The sequence below is a fragment of the Camellia sinensis genome, chromosome 8 (assembly GCF_055761805.1).
Source record: "Camellia sinensis isolate YWXY chromosome 8, ASM5576180v1, whole genome shotgun sequence".
NCBI lineage: Eukaryota > Viridiplantae > Streptophyta > Magnoliopsida > Ericales > Theaceae > Camellia > Camellia sinensis.
The window spans coordinates 33,650,278-33,667,684 of record NC_138968.1 but is presented as its reverse complement, the minus strand read 5'-3'; the positions used below and the strand labels follow the sequence as shown (position 1 = coordinate 33,667,684).

At 43.8% G+C, this 17,407-nt stretch overlaps 1 protein-coding gene across 2 annotated transcripts; it reads right to left on the bottom strand.

Moving 5' to 3' along the window:
• Window positions 1–295: 295 nt before the first annotated feature.
• LOC114313092 (putative calcium-binding protein CML13) lies at window positions 296–16,978 on the bottom strand. Of its 2 annotated transcripts, none has more exons than XM_028259434.2 (2): window positions 16,284–16,978; window positions 296–515 (listed from the first exon to the last, which is right to left on the bottom strand). In XM_028259434.2, exon 1 carries the CDS (start codon window positions 16,728–16,730, stop codon window positions 16,287–16,289), a length of 444 nt encoding a protein of 147 aa, XP_028115235.2. In that variant the 5' UTR covers window positions 16,731–16,978; the 3' UTR covers window positions 296–515; window positions 16,284–16,286. The 2 variants fall into 2 exon arrangements, with proteins under 2 accessions (XP_028115235.2, XP_028115236.2); XM_028259435.2 differs by having other exon boundaries at window positions 296–535; window positions 16,284–16,886.
• Window positions 16,979–17,407: the final 429 nt, after the last annotated feature.

Here is a 17,407-nt window from a genome sequence, read left to right as displayed (position 1 = left end):
ACTAGAATGTTTTTTATTATTTAAAAATCAAAAAATTATAAAATTTAGTTTGAAATTTTAGAATTCCCATAAGCCTTGTTATTAAAAACACCATTTTATTTATATAATATATAATATGTATATAGATAGATAGATGCGGGCATGGAGACCAAAGCCAAAAAAAAAAAAAAAAAGAATAGTACGCAAGCACTTAATAAATGAAGGGTTTCAAAATGCTAGAAGACTGTTTAAAAAAAAAAATGCTAGAAGACGCAACAAGACGGACAAGGGAAAAAAAAATAAACGAAATGAAAACTAGACAATATAAAAGATCACTTTCCAACACTAGAAGCCCAAATCATTCCTTGACAGCATACATTCAATTAAAAAAAAAAAAAAAATACTACTGAAAATGAACCTAAAGAGATGGCAAATGAAAATGCAATTTAGAAGTGCTCAATAAAATACTACACTTCAAGGAAAATATATGCTTTGCCCCTTGCGCATGAAAACCACACATTCTGCTTCCAAATTACCTGCATGTGAAATGTCAAGCCTAAATAATCAGGTATTAGTTTGAACTGATCAAACATTCTTGTATAAAATATGGAAGCGAAGAAACGAAGAGAGTACTGAAACAAAAGACAATTGAATACAAGCAAATTTGCTTAACGCTGTGTTTGGTTGGAGATTTGGAAAAAAAAAAAAAAAAAAAATATGTAAAACTAAATAAAATATAAACATATTTTATTCACATTTTATATATATTTTCTTTTTCTATTTTCAAATCCACTAACCAAACACAACGTTAAAAGAACAAATATGAGTACCCAATTAATCAATAGAAATTTGCCAAACAAAGAATGGTCAAGGTTCACTCTATAATCTTTCCCAACCAAAAATAAAATAAAATATATGGAATCAATTTAGACCATTTTTCACTTAATCGTTTTCTTCGATAAGCCATGGTTAATGTGATACTTGAACAACTGAACCGCCATTTTGCCCTAGCAAAGATAATAAGTTTGCCAAGTTTGCCTCATCCCCCGCCAAACTCATGAAGCAAACATGGACTATAAGATTTTAGACACGACTACTTCTTGTAATTAAAGATGATCATCAGAGCACCTTGTGGAAGTAAACCTAATTTTATATATTTTTAAAATGTACGCATGCAAGAAACCAAATGAATTGTCTTAGGCTATGTTTGGTATATGGATTTGGGAAGGAATTTGAAAAAGAAAAAAAAGAGAGTGAAACTAAGTGAAATATAAATATATTTTATTTACATTTCACTATATTTTTCCTTTTCCCTTTCCCTTTCCAATTTCAAATCCCTCCTCATATCCTTGAACCAAAAGTAGCCGTCCTTTTTCCTTTCTTTTTCTAAATCCCTCCCCACATCCATGAATCAAACACAACCTTAGGGAATCAAAAGAAAAGACATCATCAAATAATGAATAAAGATAAACATATCCTTGGTAGAATGCACAATTGTCAACCTACTAAAAGGAATAATTATATGGCAGATTGCACAATAAAACTGCATCTCACCCCTTTTGTCTTCCCCCAATTCTCCCCTAGTAAAGCTCCTTCACAATTCTTTTATTTGAGGGAAGTGTTAAAAAGATTATCAGAGTGGCCCTCAATGTTAAACCGTACTTCCCCCAATTGGAAAATTATACTCTTTAAGAACTTGGAACATTTTGGCACATGGAATTGGAACGAGACTGGGAACGTAGTACACCACATTCTCTAAAATGTGATACGGTAGGGTATACTTGTTTAGATTATACTATTCAGCTTGCTTATTTTTGGTTTTCTAAAAACACTTTTTAAAAAATTCTACTTTCTTATTTTTCATTTTTTTTTTGTTTTTACTGATTTTTTTAATATTTTAAGTAATTTTTTTAAAAAAAATTTTAGACACACCTAATATAAATACACATAAAAAGTATAATTTTTGTGAAAAAAAATCTTTTAAAAATTCACTAAATACAAAATATATATATATATATATATATACGAAAATTCAGTATATTTTTCGTATTTTTATATATTTATTAATTTTTTAAAATATTTGTTTACTAATTTTTTACTTTTTAGATACATCTAAATAAGGTGCATCTAAAAAAGTAAAAAAAAAAATGCTTAAAATTTTAAAAATATTCACTAAAAACAAAAAAATAAGAAAAACAAAAAACTTATTTTTCAAAAAACTCAAACCAAACACACACATTAGAATTTGACGTGTATAAGCCCATAAAGGCCATGAATCACTATGAACAACCCAAGCCCATCACTTAGAGCCCAATACATAACCCAGCTGGGGAGGTCCAGGACAGCTGGAATCCAACATGGCATAAAGAGCCAATGACATTTAGACACATGGCAGGTGAAGGACGAGCCACATCAACAGACAAAGATCTGCAAAGTTATTGCCACTGCACATCACCATTAATGCAGCCCATCACAGCATTTATTACGACAACACCTTTCCGTCGGAACAGGACCCCCTTACCCTGAACAAGGTAAGTTACAGCATAGACTTTCGGCGAGGAAGTCAGGTCGGAAGAGACAGCGAAATGATTACCAAAGGATATAAGCAAACGTTGAAGACAAGAAGAAGATTAAGCTTTTCTATCTCTAATCTCTCCCTCTACACTCAACTTCTCTTCCTGACTTGCTCGTCGGAGGGTTCACTGGGGGATTACCCCGTTTCCCGTTGAACTTGTTTGCAGGTAATCCGGTGGGCTTGATCATTTGGACCTGGGCTTGAGGAGCTTGGACCAGTCCGATCCATTCACTGGAACAAACTGTATCATCAGTTGGCGCCGTCTGTGGGAATTGATTCTTATCCGGACGCCAGTTGTGCTCATTGTTGCCGGAGACCCTGTCCTAACAACATTTTCCTCAAACCCATCCAAGTGTATGGTCACGACTAGATCCATGGCTTCTCACCATAATGTTGCTGACCATCAAATCGACCCTCCCAATCCAAACAACCCACCACAGTATATCATTAAGCTTACCAACAGCATTAAACGTATGGCCGAACAAAACCAGGCCCTGATAAATGTTTTACTCCAAAGAAACATTCCGATGCCTCCTCCACCACCTCCAAATATTCCACCCCACCAAGAAAGAGCCCCGAGCCATACTGTTCCGCAACCCTATCCACCCAACTTGGAAGGTTTGCAACCTCCTCCCCCGCATATAAATCTACCACCTCCACCCCCACACCCTTCGGTCGTGGCACCAGCCCCTGAAGGAGAAGCCAGCAACGTCCAGCCCCCATTGACTGACCATGGTGACCACATTCCCCTCTAGGATGCTGAACTCCGAGCAATGAAGCTCCAACTCCAAGGGGTCATGCAGAACATTCAGCATGAACCCTCTACCACGGCAAGCTTACCCTTTGTTGCCTCCATCCGGGACAAACCTCTGCCTGCCAAGTTCAAGATGCCCACCATTGACTCTTTTGACGATACGACGGACCCAATCAACCATCTAGAGACTTACCGTACCCTCATGATCATCCATGCCTTCCCTGACGAGATCATGTGTCGGGCTTTCCTCGTGACACTGAAGGGGTCAGCTCGATTGTGGTTCAGCCAGTTACCAACAGACTCTGTCTCCACTTTTCAACATCTCAGCGACTCCTTCATTAGCCATTTCATTGGAGCCCAGCGCTAACGCCGCCCTGCAACCCAACTCCTCAACATCCGTCAGACCGAAGGGGAGTCGCTGCGCAGTTTCGTTACCCGCTTCAACACCGAAGCCCTGTAAGTAGCGAAAAACGATGACAAGGTCATCCTCACGGCTTTCATGGCCGGGCTACGATCGTCCGATTTCCTCTTCTCCCTCTCCAAAAACCCCCCGACCTCCATGGCAGCCCTACTCTCCAAAGCCCAGAAATACATGAATACTGAAGATTCACTAGCCGCTCGGCAGGATCCAATACCTAAAAACCCGACCCCAGAGAAAAGAGAAAAGACTCAGAACCCAGAAACACCTAGTATAACAGCCAAACACCCCACTGTACCGACCGACCTCCTCACGCTGACCGGTTGGCACTAGCCCGACCGCCCGGTCGGTTCGAGCGGTACACGCCCCTTAATTCTCCCATGGAACAAGTCCTCCACCAGATCCAACGGGATTAGTCCCTCAAATGGCCCCTACCCTAACGGACCCCTTATAATTGAACAGACCAGTCTAAATATTGTCGTTTCCACCAAGACCATGGCCATAACACTGATGACTGCATCAACCTCAAGGATCAGGTCGAGACCATAATTCGTCAAGGGCGTCTCAGCTGGTCCACAGACACCCGCCTACAGCAGAGGCAAAGAACCGAGCCCCTCAAAAACAATTGCCGGCGTACCCCACCCCAGCAGCTAGTCCAACCTAACCAAGGCCATGATCGCCCCCCACAATAGCCTCGGCCGCCAGGTAATCCCCCTCTGCCAGTTGGTGAAATCTGAGTCATTTCAGGTGGCCTTGCTTGTGACGGACCATCTTGCTCCGCTCAGAGGGCAGAACTCAGGAAGATAAGGCAAGGCTCGGACAAAGCAGTTGCCACGGTAGACCGACCCTCCAAACAGCCCAAGCAATGGACAGAGCCCATCACCTTCACGGACGCCAACTGTACAGGCATCCGTTATCCTCATGATGACCCTCTCGTCATTTCTGCCCTCCTCTCCAACTATAAGGTCAAACGGGTTCTCATCGACAACAGCAGTTCTTCAGACATCATATTCCTCAACTGCTTCCGCCAGCTCAAGATTAGAGAGGAAAGTTTTCCTCCAAACCCCTTTGGTCGGTTTCACTAGTGACCGGGTGACCTCCATCGGCTTCATCGATCTCCCCCTCACCATTGGCGAATACCCACGGCAGACTACCAAGTTGCTCACTTTCCTTGTGGTCGACTGTCCCTCTGCCTACAACATCATCCTTGGTCACACCGCCCTCAACGCTCTCCAAGCTATCACTTCAACCTACCACCTCGCCATAAAGTTCTCTACCGACCTGGGCGTCGGGACAGTAAAGGGAGAGCAGACCGTAGCTAGGGAATGTTATGTCATCTCACTTAAGGAAGTCAAGCTGAAGGAGGCCATGATCATTGAAGGACTTGACGTCCGAGATGAGGACGAGCTGGTTAGAGGAGAACCGGTTGTGGAGCTCGTTGAGGTTCCCATCGATCACACCAACCCAATGAAAACTGCCAAGATCGGCAGCCAACTATCCCTCCAAGCCAAGGCCGACCTTACCGCATTTCTGATCGAGCATAATGATGTATTTGCCTGGACCCATTCAGACATGCCGGGCATTAACCCCTTTTTCATAACTCACTGCCTCAGCATCGAACCCCATTTTCGACCTTACCGCCAGAAGCAGCGCATCTTCCATCTAGAGCGCAATACACTTATAGCCGCAGAGGTTGACAAGCTCCTTGAGGCCCAATTCATCAAAAATGTGGATTACCCTAAATGGTTGTCAAACGTGGTCCTAGTCCGCAAGAACAATGGCAAATGACGACTCTGTGTCGATTACTCTGACCTAAATCGAGCTTGCCCCAAAGACAGCTATCCTCTTCCTTGCATAGATCTGCTGGTCGACGCCACGGCCGGTCATCAAATGCTCAGCTTCATGGATGCTTTCTCTGGATACAACCAAATCCTGATGCACCCGTCCGATCGGGAACATACATCCTTCATTACCGACCGAGGTACCTACCACTACCGCGTGATGCCATTCAGACTGAAGAATGCTAGGGCCACCTACCAACGGTTGGTCAATGCCGCTTTCCATCATCAGATAGGTCACAATATGGAAGTATATGTCGACGACATGCTAGTCAAAAGCAAACTCTATTGATTATCTGTCCGACCTGCGAGAGACCTTCGCCACCCTACGCAAGTACCAAATGAAGCTCAACCCAGAGAAGTGCGCCTTCGGCGTAGGATCTGGAAAGTTTCTGGGTTTTATGGTCAGTCAGCGGGGCATTGAAGCTAACCCTGAAAGGATCAAGGCCTTGATTGAGATGCAGTCACCCAGAACGGTTAAGGAGGTTCAAAGGCTCACTGGCCGAGTTGCGGCCCTCAACCGCTTTATTTCCCCCGCAACAGATAAGTGCCTACCATTCTTCAAAGTTCTTCGGCAAACTTTTGAATGGACAACTGAATCTAAAGAGGCTTTTCAGCAGTTGAAACAGTTCATGGCCAATCCCCCCTCATTTCACAAGCAACTACAGACGAGCCCCTCTTCCTCTATTTAGCCGTCTCAAGCACCGCAGTTAGTGCAGCTCTTATCAGGGAAGACGACTCTGTCCAACGACCGGTCTACTACATCAGTCGGGCTCTTAGGGGAGCAGAGCAGAATTACCTGCTGTTAGAAAATTGTCCTTGGCCTTGGTCACTGCCTTCAGACGGCTCCGTCCTTACTTCCAGGCCCATTCCATAGTGGTTCTCACCGACCAACTCTTGAAGAAGGTCATGTAACAACCAGAACTTTCCGGCAGACTCATGTAGTGGTCAGTGGAACTGAGTCAGTTTGACATCTCCTACCGGCCTCGAACAACAATTAAGGGACATGCTGTCACGGATTTCATCATGGAATTCACTAATCCTACCTCAACCGCTGCGCCTCCACCCCCACCAACCCCTACCGAGCCAGAAGACCCACATTCATGGACTCTCAACGTCGACGGATCATCCCGCAGGGAAGGTAGTGGGGTTGGCCTCATTCTCACCGCCCCTGAGGGTGGCTATTTCAAATGTGCTCTCCGTTTATTGTTTAATGCCAGTAACAATGAGACCGAATATGAGGCATTGATAACAGGACTCCGCCTTGCCAAGGACATTGGAGTCAGCCACATCCGGGTGTTCAGCGACTCCCAGCTCATTGTCGGCCAAATTACGGGAGAATTCGATGCCAAGGACGACACAATGCGGGCTTACAGGGATATGGCCCTCCCTCTTGTTCGCCTCTTCAATACCTTCCACATCAAGCACATACCTTGGGCGAAAAACTCCAAGGCAGATGGCTCAGTTGGCCTCTGCAGACCAGTCCGACCTCAGCCACGGTGTCCGCCTCGAATACCTAGCCCACCCGGCCATCTCACCCGACCTACAAGAAGTGCAGTTCCTCCAAAACGAACCTATCCCTTGGGCGTCCGACATCTTCCTATTTTTGACAATGGGAGAACTCCCAGATGACCAACAGCAGGCCGCAAAAGTCAGGGCCCGGTCGTCCAATTACATCCTGGTCAGTGGCGTCTTGTACAAACATGATTTTTCACGCCCATACCTGCAATGCCTCAATTCGGCTCAAGCAACTTATGTAATGCGGGAAATCTATGAGGAAATTTGTGGTAATCATTCGGGCAGTAAGTCTCTAGCCTACAAAATACTCCGTACTGGTTATTTCTGGCCAACTCTCAATCAAGATGCGACTGATTTCGTGCTCAAATGTGATAAGTGTCAGCGTTTTGCCAACATCTCTCATGCTCCTCCTATAGAGTTGATCACACTTTGCAGCCCTTATCCGTTCGCCAAATGGGGGATTGACTTGGTAGGTCCACTGCCCACCGGCCGAGGCCAGACCAAGTTCGCGATTATCGCCATTGATTACTTCACCAAGTGGGTAGAGGCAGAACCCCTTGCCACCATCACCGAGCGGAACACAACCAAGTTCATCTGGCAGTCGATCGTTTGTAGGTTTGGCATCCCTCAGGCCATCGTCTCCGACAACGGCAAACAATTTGACAACGCCAAGTACAGGAAGTTCTGTGCCGACCTCTAGATTCAACTATGTTTCTCTTCCCCAGTCATCCCCAGGCCAATGGCCAAGTCGAGGTCACCAACTGTTCTCTCTTAAAGATTATCAAAACTAAGCTAGAAGCTGCTAAGGGACTTTGGGCTGAGGAACTACCGAATGTATTATGGCCTTACCGAACTACAGCTCAGACCCCCACTAGAGAAACCCCTTTCCGCTTAACATACGGCGCTGAGGATGTTATTCCAGTAGAAATCGGTCTGCCTACTCCCAGAGTTTTACATCCGGATCCAGCACTAACCGAAGAGCTCCGTCGGGCAGACCTGGACCTAATTAAAGAACTCAGAGAGACCACCGCTGTCAGACTGGCCTCATACCAACAGAAAATGAGAACACACTACAACCGCAAAGTCCGACCAATGGAGTTCGCTGTAGGGGACCTTGTCTTGAGAAAAGCAACTTTTGCCACCAAAAATTCAACTAAGGGTAAACTGGCAACCAAATGGGAGGGACCTTACATTGTGAAAGCCCGACTACGTCTGGGCACCTACCGACTTCAGGAAATGGAAGGTCGAGACCTCCCCCACCCATGGAACGCCGAACACCTGAAACGTTACTTTCAATAAGCTCCTACTTTTGTATTGCTCAGTTATTGTATTTTCTTTTCGACAAATTTACACATTCTTGATATCCCCTCACGCAATGTAACTTTTTGATTAACTGGGTTACATTTTCCCTGCCAACAATTATATATCTCAGTTATCTATATGGTGTCTTAATGACGTTTTGATTGCAGCACTCCTAAAAAGCCTCGTCCAGACTGAGCACTAAAAGCCTCAGCCAAACCGAGCACAAAAAGCCTCAGCTAGACTGAGCACTAAAACGCTTCGTCCAGACCGAGCATCAAAAAGCCTCAGCCAGACTGAGCACTAAAAGCCTCAACCAGATTGAACACGAAAAGTTTCAGCCAGACTGAGCACTAAAAGCCTCATCTAGACTGAGCATAAGCACTCGGCCAGACCAAGCCTCAGCCAGCCTAAGCATAACAAGTCTCAGCCGGACCGAGCGCCACAATTTCAGGTTCAGACTGAGTTCCTTACAACGTCAGTGAATCATAGCTTAGCCCAAATTAAGCACGCATGCAAGGCTCGGTCAAAGCCATCTATGCAAACTTCATGCTTGTGGAATTAGTAGACACACTTAGTCACAATTCCAGGTCCAAGTCTTTGCACCACTCTTTGCTTAGTCAAATTCTAAAGACGTTCTTACACGTTTTCTTTACAAATCAGGTTATTTTCTTCTCAATCAAACTCTTACAAGTTAGCCTGTTTCCTTACAAGCCAAGCCTCACTCCAATAAACCACTAATCTACTTCAGCAGTGTGGCAAACACAAACTTATAATTTTATTACATTTTAAATTTCACTCTGCATTGAGGAGTTCCTAACTTTACCCTGCATCGAGTTTTTATTACAACTTCAATTTCACTCTACACTGAGGAGTTCTTAAATTTAGTTCTTATTACAAGTTTAACTCCACTTTGCACTTCACAATGAGTTATACACACGCCTCGCCCACGCCTCAATCATTTTAGTTGCACAAGCACAGACAATCAAATGAAAACATAATCGCAATTTTATTTATTCAGAAATTTTTACATGAGTTCATTACAGCCATTCAAAACAAAAAACAAAACAAACACAAACACACAAGGTCAGTGCAAGGCTTTCTTCTTCTTCTTCTTCAAACTACTCCTCTTCACTGGACACAAGGTCTTCTTCTTCAATACCCTCATCAAGGGGGGTCTGGGCCACATCGCCGTCATCGATTTTCACACTACTCAGGTCCAAGTCTGGGAACAGCTCCTCAGCTTTACGCTTGAACATTTTCCAACCACTGTCCCAGAACTCAGCCATTTCATGCTTATAAAAGTCTGACCGCTGGAAGCTCTCAATCACTTCTGCCTCAGTCCTTCCTCCAGCAGTCGTCCTCGATGAACCCGCCCCTCCAAACTCCTCCCTCGCCAAGCTACTGGCGACTGCGGCATCCACTGCCATCTGAAATTCAGCAGACCCCTTGAACTGGTCCACTGCTGCCACATACAGATCGGGGTAAGCCGCCCTTTTAGAGGCTGCCTTAGCCCTCTCTTCCGCCAACTCCTTATCTAGGGTCGCCCTTTCAGCAGTTGCCTTGGCTTTTTGTGCCTCCAACTCCTTCTGAAGGCTCTCCTTTTCAACAGTTGCCTTGGCTTTCTCTGCCTCCAACTCCTTCTGAAAGCTCTCATTTTCAGCACCCGCCTTGGCTCTCTCTGCTTCCAACTCCTTCTGAAGGCTCTCCTTCTCCTCCACTACCTTAGCACGCTCGCCCTCCAGCTCCTTCTGCAGACCGTCAATCTTCAGGTCTGCCTCATCCTTCTACTTGACCAGCTCTTCATTACTGCTCATCGCCTCATCATGTCGTTCGACAACGACCGCGCAGGCTTTTTGGGCCTCATCCAACCTCTTCTGCTCGCCAGCCAGTTAGAACTCGAGCGACACAACCTGGCGGCGTGTGTTCTCCAGCTCCACCTTGACCGTTTGCAGACCAGCGTGGGCACTCTCCCAACTTGCACTCTCCTTCTTCAACTTTGTAAGTTGAGCCCTGGCCTCATCTGTCTTGAGTTTTGCACCCCCCGCCTTTCTCAGCAGAGCCACTGCTAAGGTGGTTACCTCCATTTGAGCGGAGCATAACCCCCTCAGCAGCTCAGCCTCATTGAATCTGGTTGTTGAGCGCAAGGCTGCCTCTTCTACAATCCCCACAAGGCGGTCTGCCCCTGTCCTAGCTGGGCCTTCTTCTCCCTCCAGCCGCCCAGCCACTGCACGAGCGTGGTAGATCGCAGTAGTCAGACTGACTCCCCCTCCTTGGGGTGCAGGACCCCCCTGGGGCTGTTCTCCCCTCCTTAGCTCAGGGCCAGTCGCCCCACCTTCTACTTGCACTCCGGGGGTGGCCCCCGCTACCTCTGTGGCGATCCCCACCACTACTGGGACGACCTCCATCCCCTCTGAAGCGATGTCCACCACTTCTGGGACGACCACCCTTCTTGGGATCTCCTCCACTACCCCCATCTCTGCCTCCTTGGCCACACTGGTCTCTTCTGCCATCACTTCCCTCCTTCTCTTCAGGGCAGGCTCTTCTTCACTCCTCCTCACTCTCCTCTTCTTCTTCACTACGCCCCTCACCTCCATCTCCTTCAAAGCCCTCTCCTTCAAGGGATCTGTTGGGGGCTGTCGTGGCACAAATTCACTTAAGTTTTTTCCCCCCAAGGGTTTGGGGCGAGGTCGGATCCTCTCCCTCGCAACCGGTTGTGGCGATCGATCTGCCTGTGACTCTTTGAATTTTTAGGCTTTGGCCAAGATGGTCTGGTCCTCTACCTCTTGAGCCTTCCTCCTTGCCTCCAACTCCATTCGGTCGAGGTCCCCACTACTCGGTTGTGGACCCAACCCTGCCTCAAACAAAGTCGACGGCTGAACGAGCTCGTCCCATCTGGCCCCTTCCTTCTACCTCCATTCCTTTACCCTCTTTACCCTCTCATCTGCTGCTGCTCCCAGCTTTGCCTCCACAGACTTGGTGGGCACTTTCCAAATGGTGCGCACTCCAACCCCTCCACTGGCAGACACATAGACCCACCGTGGTCTCCACCCCTTGATCGACGACGGCAGCCCCGCCACCAGCCCTTTCCCTGCTGCAGCCTGCAGAGTGACCTAAGTCTCTTGCTACCCTGAGGCCTTGTAACATGCGAAGAATTCGTCTATTGTCATGGCCGCCCCTTCGTTCGCCTTCGGCCACGCATTTGCACAGGCCAGTAAGATCTTCCACGGATTGGGCATTAGTTGGCCCGGTGCTACCTCCAAACGATTCAGGACATCTACCACCACTTGCGGCAGGGGCAGCCTCAGTCCTCCCTTCAATGCTTCCTCATAAAGGGCAAACTCCCCTGGCCTGGCGTCGGATGGCCTCTCCGTCGACATTGGCAACAATAACTCTATTTCAGCAGGCACCTGGTATTTTTCACAAATAGCCTCCAAATCCACTACAGTAACCGTTGATCTATCTGCCTTTGTATGCCAATGATCTGGTTCTGCCTGGCTGATTGGCTTTGGAGCTGCCACCATAGTGGAACCATGGGATCGTACCACCGACTCCCCCACCCTCTCCATCCTATATTGTTGTGCTAACTCCACTGCATCATCATCACCAAGTGGATCCACCCTGACATTCGCAGCTCCTTCTTGGGCCATTTCTATGATATGTCTGCGAATCGCTTCGGATGTAGGTGCAAGGAAATTGAAAAAGTGTTGCAGAGGTGTATCGTGAGCAACAAAGGAATTCACACTTGGAATATTTTGATTTTTCGTAAACAAGTAGGTGAATTGAATAATGCCAAAAGCCCACGGTTTGCCTATATTCCAAGGATCCCAATTAATTTTCGTCAGTTTGAAACTTTTCAAATCATCTGCCAAAACTGTCTTTTCAACACCCATAATGACCTATTGTTTCATTTCTGATCTAACGCCTAATCTCCCCCCCTCGGGATGTTGCCACGTGTACGACCACGACCCACTGTCTCCTCCCCTTATCTTGTCTTTTCCACTTCAAATCACCACGTGACACGCAGCCTCTCGAGCCCTACGCCCCTCCACCTCACCCTTCGCGGTCGACCCTCCTCGTGGTTGACCCTCCCACTCGGTCACCCTTCGTGGTCGACCCTCCTCGTGGTCGACCCTCCCACTCGGTCAACCTCCACGATTGGCCCCCCTTCGCGGTCGACCCTCCTAGACCAACCTTTGCGGTCGGCCCTCCTCGTGGTCGACCTTTCCACTCGGTCACCCTGCACAGTCAGATCACCTCCCGGTCGGTTCACCCTCTCGGTCACCCCTGCCAATCGACCTCCATCCTGCCAATCCCTAACACCCTCATCTTCTTCATTAGTATTCCCTTTGTTGGACTAAAGCTGCACTTGGGAATGGGAGACTACTGATGTGTATAAGCCCATAAAGGCCATGAATCACTATGAACAACCCAAGCCCATCACTTGGAGCCCAATACATAACCCAACTGGTGAGGTACAGGACAGCTGGAATCCAATATGGCATAAAGAGCCAATGACATTCAGACACATGGCAGGTGAAGGACGAGCCACATCAGCAGACAAAGACCTACAAAGTTATTACCACGGCACATCACCATTAATACAGCCCATCACAGTATTTATTACGACAACACCTCTCTGTCGGAACAGGACCCCTTACCCGGAACAAGGTAAGCTACAGCATAGACTTTCGATGAGGAGGTCAGGTCGGAAGGGATAGCGAAATGATTACCAAAGGATATAAGCAAAAGTTGAAGACAAGAAGAAGGTTAAGCTTTTCTATCTCTAATCTCTCCCTCTACACTCTACTTCTCTTCCTAACTTGCTCGTCGAAGGGTTCACTGGGGCACTACCCCGTTCCCCGTTGAACTTGTTTGCAGGTTATCCGGTGAGCTTGATCATTTGGACCTAAGCTTGAGGAGCTTGGACCAGTCCGATCCATTCACTGAAACAAACTGTATCATCAGAATTTAAGATACTTTTAGAGCAATTTTCTTTTAAAAATTAGACATCTTTCAAGATGCACCTTTTCTTTTTGCAATTAATCATGTTATGACACATTACTATAAATATTATGACTCATTTTTTTTCATGTTTTGTAACACCAAAACTCTAGTCTCCGTAGATTTCAATTTATTACATTTGATTTCTTTCCCTCCTATGAAAACTTTTCACTTTGGATCACCTAATTCACCATTTTGGAACAAACGTGTATCATGTTTCAAAATGTGCATTCCAAAACGTAAATCAATAGGGTATTAGTGTTTTACGGTAACACTAGCTCTACCTTCCATATGTAACAGTCTAAATGGTTATCAGACATGTAATCATGCAAGTTATGTAAACAAGGATAAAACAAAATACTTACAATATATGAATAATCCAAGTTATCACATATAGAATAGTTTGCCCCAAATTTACGGGGAGGAAAAAAATTTGTCAACATCCAAGGGCCACATTTTCTGTTCTAAATTGCTAGTCATACTTCTCTCACTGCTTCAAACTAAATACTTTTGACATTCTTTTCTTTCTTATAACACGTAGAATGTAAACTATATTGTTTTCTATCAGGTATTGGCTCTCATTGCGCATGACTGGATCATCGTAGCCTACTTATATAATCTTTACAACAATTGAAGCGGCTGTTTTGTTCTACCAAAAGCATATTCCCTTGTCTATTTCAACATCTGTAATTTTCTTGAACTATCAGTCCTATACCGACATGTATGTTACATGAACTCGGGTATGAGTATCGGATGTAGGTATGTATCTAAATGTCAGACTTATCAAACCATAAATTTAAGGGTACGCAAATTTAACAAAAAAATGTCATATTTTTATATTTTCAATCAAGTATATGAGATGAAATGGTACTAATATTTTCAATCAAGTATATGCAACTTACAGTGTCAAAAAGATATATATATATATATATATACATATAATAATAGTGTTATATACAATTATTTAAGAAGTGTCCATTGAGACGTATCTGACATATATTACATATCCTTGTCCGAGTGTCGGGTGTCTGACATGGGTATTTGATTTATTTTGAAGAGTCCATGTAACATAGATAATGAAACCCAAAGGATGTGTGGCAATGTGAAGTTATGCAACTGTGACTGAAATAGTAACAAATTCGATAGAGAACACCAAATTATTCAAGTTCTTCAGCTAATGTCTGCTCCAGTCCAACAGAAAATTGAACTGAACTAAACTAAAAATAAAATATTAAATTGCTTAGTGTTGCATCTAATTCCTGCCTTGATTTCTTTTTCTTTTTGATTTTTAAGGAAGAAATTGAATGCCCCTTGTATTATCACGTTTTAATCAATTGAAATGGGATTCATGATAATGGCTTACGCTACAGATGTGTAAAGAAGACTACAAATAACAACAGTGTCCAAAATTCAATGAAGAAATAACCAACACTTCACTATTACAATCTAGCACAAAAAAGACTACAGATGTGTAAAGAAGACTACAAAATGACCACCAAAGGCCCATATTCCAGGTTTCCCTAAGTCCCCAGCATATGGGCAACTACTTAACTTAGATGCAGTTTCCATGTCAAATGCTACTATAAAAAGGAGAAAAAAAAAAGGTCCACTGGAAGTCCCTACAAAGGCCGCCTTTACCACCTATTAAATTGATTGGGCCTCGTTTGGGAACATATTTTTTTAGTAACTTTTTGACTTTTTGATTAAAATATGATGTAAAAAAAACTAGTATGTTTGGGATGACTTTTTGATTTTTTACGAAAAAATGTGCAACAAGTAAAAAGAAAATGGAGTTTTTAACTTTTTGGTACAAGTTATTGGCTTTTTTATTTTTTTAATAACTCTTTGGCTAAAAAAGCCACTTACCAAACGAGGGCTGTAACCTTGGTTTTTTTGATTTTTTTTGTCTACACCATAAGTGCACCAAATATCAAATTGCTTCAGCATAAAAATTCAAAGAAACCAGAGTTTTCAACTCACTCCTTGATCACGTCGTTTAGTGGTATCTAGTTGGCAGTATTATTAGCTCAGTTGTTGAGGTATTGAGTTCAATTCCCTTAGGGTGGATGACATTGTGATGGTTGTGATTGTTGAACTTGTTGTATGCTTGTATCTCTGCGTTAGTAGACTTTCTTACATAGTTGAATGTTCAATTTGATGTAATTCTCATAATATTTGTAAACTATCACCTACTAAGTAAAAAAGAAAAATCCTAGATTGTGTGGAATTTTTCTTATAAAATCAACCTTTTTCCTAACCTTCCCTTCATGTTCTTTTTTAGGAGATTATTTACAATACTAAGAGGATTATCTTTGGACAATCATAGTCCAAAACAACTAACCCAACAAAGAAACCCCATAATGGAAAAGAAACGACCAACCCAATGACCAATCAACCTAAGAAAAAGTCCCATAAGGAGAATAAATGAACAATATACAACGAAGAGCTCCATAACAGAGAAGAAATTATCAATCTTTGCATTAGCAAGGATTGAAGTGTAGCCCAGTTGGCTTCCCATCATGTTCTCACCATCATTGCTTATTTAGTTAACCAATAACCCTCCATAGACAAACCATTCAATGTGATATATATTATCTTCGGAATCACGAGTTGGAAGTAGGTCACTCATCAAGTATTTCTTCCCCAAATTATCATGCTTTTAAGGCTAAAACATAAACATTGAACATTTGGGTCACCTTAGATCACTAAAACAGGGGAAAAAATTCACAGTTAATACCTCTTTAACACATAACACAATTATAGTCTAGAAATACTGCACTTTTGGAATTCTTATCAACAAAAGATCGGTAAATTGCACAGATACCAGAATTATATTGATCATCAATCTAAGAACGAGTAAAAATTTCGAGAGAGAGAGAGAGAGAGGATTTGACTTACGCATCATTTGGCTACCATCCTAGCAATGAAGTCCTCATACCGGATCTTCCCATCGGATCCGACATCCACCTCTCGGATCCACTCATCGAACTCAGCCGGGTCAAGCTTCTCCCCAATACTGGTGAGAATGTGCCTGAGATCCGAAACGACGACGAAGCCAGTCCCGTCCTTGTCGAGGACCTTGAAGGCGTCGCGAAGCTGGCGATCGAAGGGCTCGGGCTTGAGGTGCTTGGACATGAGGTCGAGGAATCGAGGAAAATAGAACGGCGAGTTTAGGTTTTCCTCGGAGACGATGGATTTGAGCTGAGCTTGGGTAGGGTTTCCGCCGAGAGATCGCATCAGGATTCCAAGCTCCGTCGGAGCGATCTTGCCGTCGCCGTCAGTGTCGAAGAGAGTGAATGCCTCTTTCATGGAAGAGACTTGGTCGTCGCTCAGATCCTTCCCCATTGTTGCTGCTTTGCTTTCTCTCTCCTCAACCTCTCTTTCTCTCTCTATATGTATCGGTTTCTCTCTGTATATTTTCCTTCTGTGAATCAGAGCATGTATTTTTTATTTTATTTTTTTTGAAAGTAAAAATATCACGTGTTTTAACAGATTTTATTCAAACATCAATCGATGGGATGAACGACCAGATATATGTCTGATCGATAGATTAGTCCGGACTTGTTCGGAACAGGTTAATTTAGTAATTTTTTTACAATTTAATTAAAATATAAATTAAAAAAATTAATATATTTAGAATAATTTTTTAGTTTTTTATGAAAAGATGTGTAAAAAGTAGAGAGAAAAGAGAATTTTTGACTTTTTTGTATGAGTTATTGATTTTTTGGTTAATTTAGTAACTTTTTGACTTTTTAACTAAAATAGAGGGTTCCCAAACGAGGCCTCAGTATAATTTTTGCATAAATTTTTATTAGAAGATGATTATTTGGGTAGCAATTGCCTAGACATTTAGCCGGTCGTGTGAGGATAAAAATTATTTATAACTTCAATGATTGTGAACAGTGAAATGATAAAAAGTTTAAAACGTCCTTAATTTAAGTCAAGTTTGGCATCCTCTAAAAAATTCAAAAAGTCAAAAAGTCACTATCCTATTTAAGTCATATCATCTTATTTAAGTCACA

Coding starts and splice junctions, on each gene's coding strand:
- LOC114313092 (XM_028259434.2), bottom strand. CDS start 16,730: ATGGGGAAGGATCTGAGCGACGACCAAGTCTCTTCCATGAAAGAGGCA.